This window comes from Octopus sinensis, linkage group LG1 (assembly GCF_006345805.1).
Source record: "Octopus sinensis linkage group LG1, ASM634580v1, whole genome shotgun sequence".
Classification (NCBI taxonomy): domain Eukaryota; kingdom Metazoa; phylum Mollusca; class Cephalopoda; order Octopoda; family Octopodidae; genus Octopus; species Octopus sinensis.
In genome coordinates this window covers 126666270-126668769 of record NC_042997.1, presented here as the reverse complement: position 1 = coordinate 126668769, position 2500 = coordinate 126666270, and the positions used below count along the sequence as shown (strand labels likewise).

The following is a 2500-nucleotide window of genomic DNA, read 5'->3' as shown; positions in this document are numbered from 1 at the left end:
CAAAGTTCTTGTACCATTAAACTGTATACTGATTCGTGTAAGCACTGTTGAAGTGTGGCCATATTTCTCTGCAGGTACTGCTTAAGAGGGTCTGATGACTGGAAAAACAAAAACAAAAAACAACAGTGACAATAATATTGATAATAATAATAATGATAATAATAACAACAACAACAACAACAACAACAAGAATCCTTTATACTCGAAGCACAAGGCCTATATAATAATCCTTTCTACTAAAGGCCTGAAATTTTGGGGAAGGGGGCCAGTTGATTAGAGCAACCCCTGTATGCAACTGGTACTTAATTTATCGACTCTAAAAGGATGAAAAGCAAAGTCAACTTCGGTGAAATTTGAACTCAGAACATTAAGACAGATGAAATACCGCTAAGCATTTCGCCCAGCATGCTAATGATTCTTATTTCTTTATTGCCCACAAGGGGCTAAACATAGAGGGGACAAACAAGGACAGACAAAGGAATTAAGTCAATTACATCGACCCCAGTGTGTAACTGGCATTTAATTTATCGACCCCGAAAGGATGAAAAGCAAAGTCGACCTCGGCAAAATTTGAACTCAGAACGTAGCAGCAGACGAAATACCGCTACGCATTTCACCCGGCGTGCTAACGTTTCTGCCAGCTCGCCGCCTTTCACAGTCTTTATATTAATAATAATAATTGTTACAAATTTTGGCACATGGTCAGCAATTTTAAGATAAAGCGTTAGTTGATTACATCAATTCCAAAACTTGACTGGTCCTTATTTTATTGACCCTGAAAGATCAAAGGTAAAGTTGACCATAGTACAACAAATTCAGAATATAAAGTGGCAAAAGAAATGCATCATCATCGTCATTATCATCATTGTTTAATATCCACATTCCATGCTGGCATGGGTTGGAAGTTTTGACTGAGGACTGGCAACCCAGGAGGCTGCACCAGACTCCAATCTGATCTGGCAAGGTTTCTACAGCAGGATGCCCTTCCTGATGCCAACCACTCCAAGAGTGTAGTGGGTGCTTTTTACATGCCACGAGCATGGGGGCCAGTCAGGTGGCACTGGCATCAACCATGCTTGAATGGTGCTTTTATGTGCCACTGGCACAAGGGCCAGTCAGGCGGTACTGACGATGACCACATTCAAATGGTTCTTTTTACATGCATGCCACCAGTATGGGACTAGTCAGGCAGCACTGGTATCAACCATGCTCATATGGTGTTTTTTCGATGGGACTGGCATTGACCATGTTCGAATGGTACTTTTTACATGACACTGGCATGGGTGCCATTCAGGCAGTCACTATGTATTTTGTCCAAGGTACTAACAATTCTGTCACCTTACTGCCTTACAAATAATAATAATTGTTTCAAATTTTAGCACAAGGTCAGCAATTTTAAGTGGGGAGGTTAGTCAATGACATCAGCCTCACTTCTTCACTTATTCTTTATTTTATCCATCCTGAAAGGTCGAAAGGCAATACTGACCTCAGTGGAATTTGAACTCAGAAAGTAAAAAAAGAACACTGTAAAAAACGTCTCTAATCATGTTGTCTGACATGCTATTTATTCTACCAGCCCATCACCTTAATTGTAATAATTATAATAATGGTTTCAAATTTTTCCACAAGGGCAACAATTATGGGGGAGGGGATGAGTCAATTATGTTGACCTCTGTGTTCAACTGGTACTTAGTCTATCGACCCCGAAGGATGAAAGCCAAAGTCAACCTTGGTAGAATTTGAACACAAAATGCAGCAAAGGACAAAATACTGCTAAGCATTCCATCCAATGCGCTAACAATTCTATCAGCTTGCCACCTCAATAATAATAATAATAATAATAATAATAATAATAATAATAATAATAATAATAATAATATTAATAATAATAATATCAATAACAAAAGCACATTAAATTTACTATCTTTATGACGAAATAGAAGCAGAAGAAACATTTTTATTTATGTTTAGCAGACATTTTTGTTTTTAAAGATAAAGACATTGATAATGAGTTTAATATTTTTACATCAAAGCAAGCTAAAGTAATTAAAGATGTATTCATACACGACAAAACTGTTAATTAAGAGAAGTAAATAATAAGAAGGGTGATTGAGCAAGAGGTAAGTATGTAATAAAAGCTTTGTAGCTTAATTAGTACATCTTCAACTAGGCTAAGATTCCCTGCAGTTTTCACTATAATGTCTACAAAACTTCAGAAAAGGTGTTTCAGCTGACAACAGCATAAATATATATATATTTTCTTTCATTTTTTGCACTTCAAATTGACACTTTTTCCTCAGCATAGATATGAGACCTTGAATTTGTATGGGTGAATATTAGAGAGGAGGCTGGGTATGGATTTGTGTGAGTGGATATGAGTAGGAGGGATGATTAGATTGATCTGGTACCCACCAGGTAAAGATTTTGTTGACCACCCCACCACTGCCACCACCACTTCAAAGGATGAAAGGCAGAGCAACATTGGTAAGGTTTGAATTCA

At 37.3% G+C, this 2500-nt stretch overlaps 1 protein-coding gene across 2 annotated transcripts in view; it reads right to left on the bottom strand.

Annotated features, from left to right (window-relative positions):
• Nucleotides 1-2500, bottom strand: part of LOC115216786 (protein unc-13 homolog D) — a 527921-nt gene that overhangs the window by 76109 nt on the left and 449312 nt on the right. For both annotated transcript variants that reach the window (XM_036504398.1, XM_029786361.2), the window contains exon 21: nucleotides 1-98. This exon is cut by the window's left edge and continues 43 nt beyond it. In XM_036504398.1, coding sequence (XP_036360291.1) covers nucleotides 1-98 — 98 coding nt within the window. The remainder of the gene's footprint in view (nucleotides 99-2500) is intronic.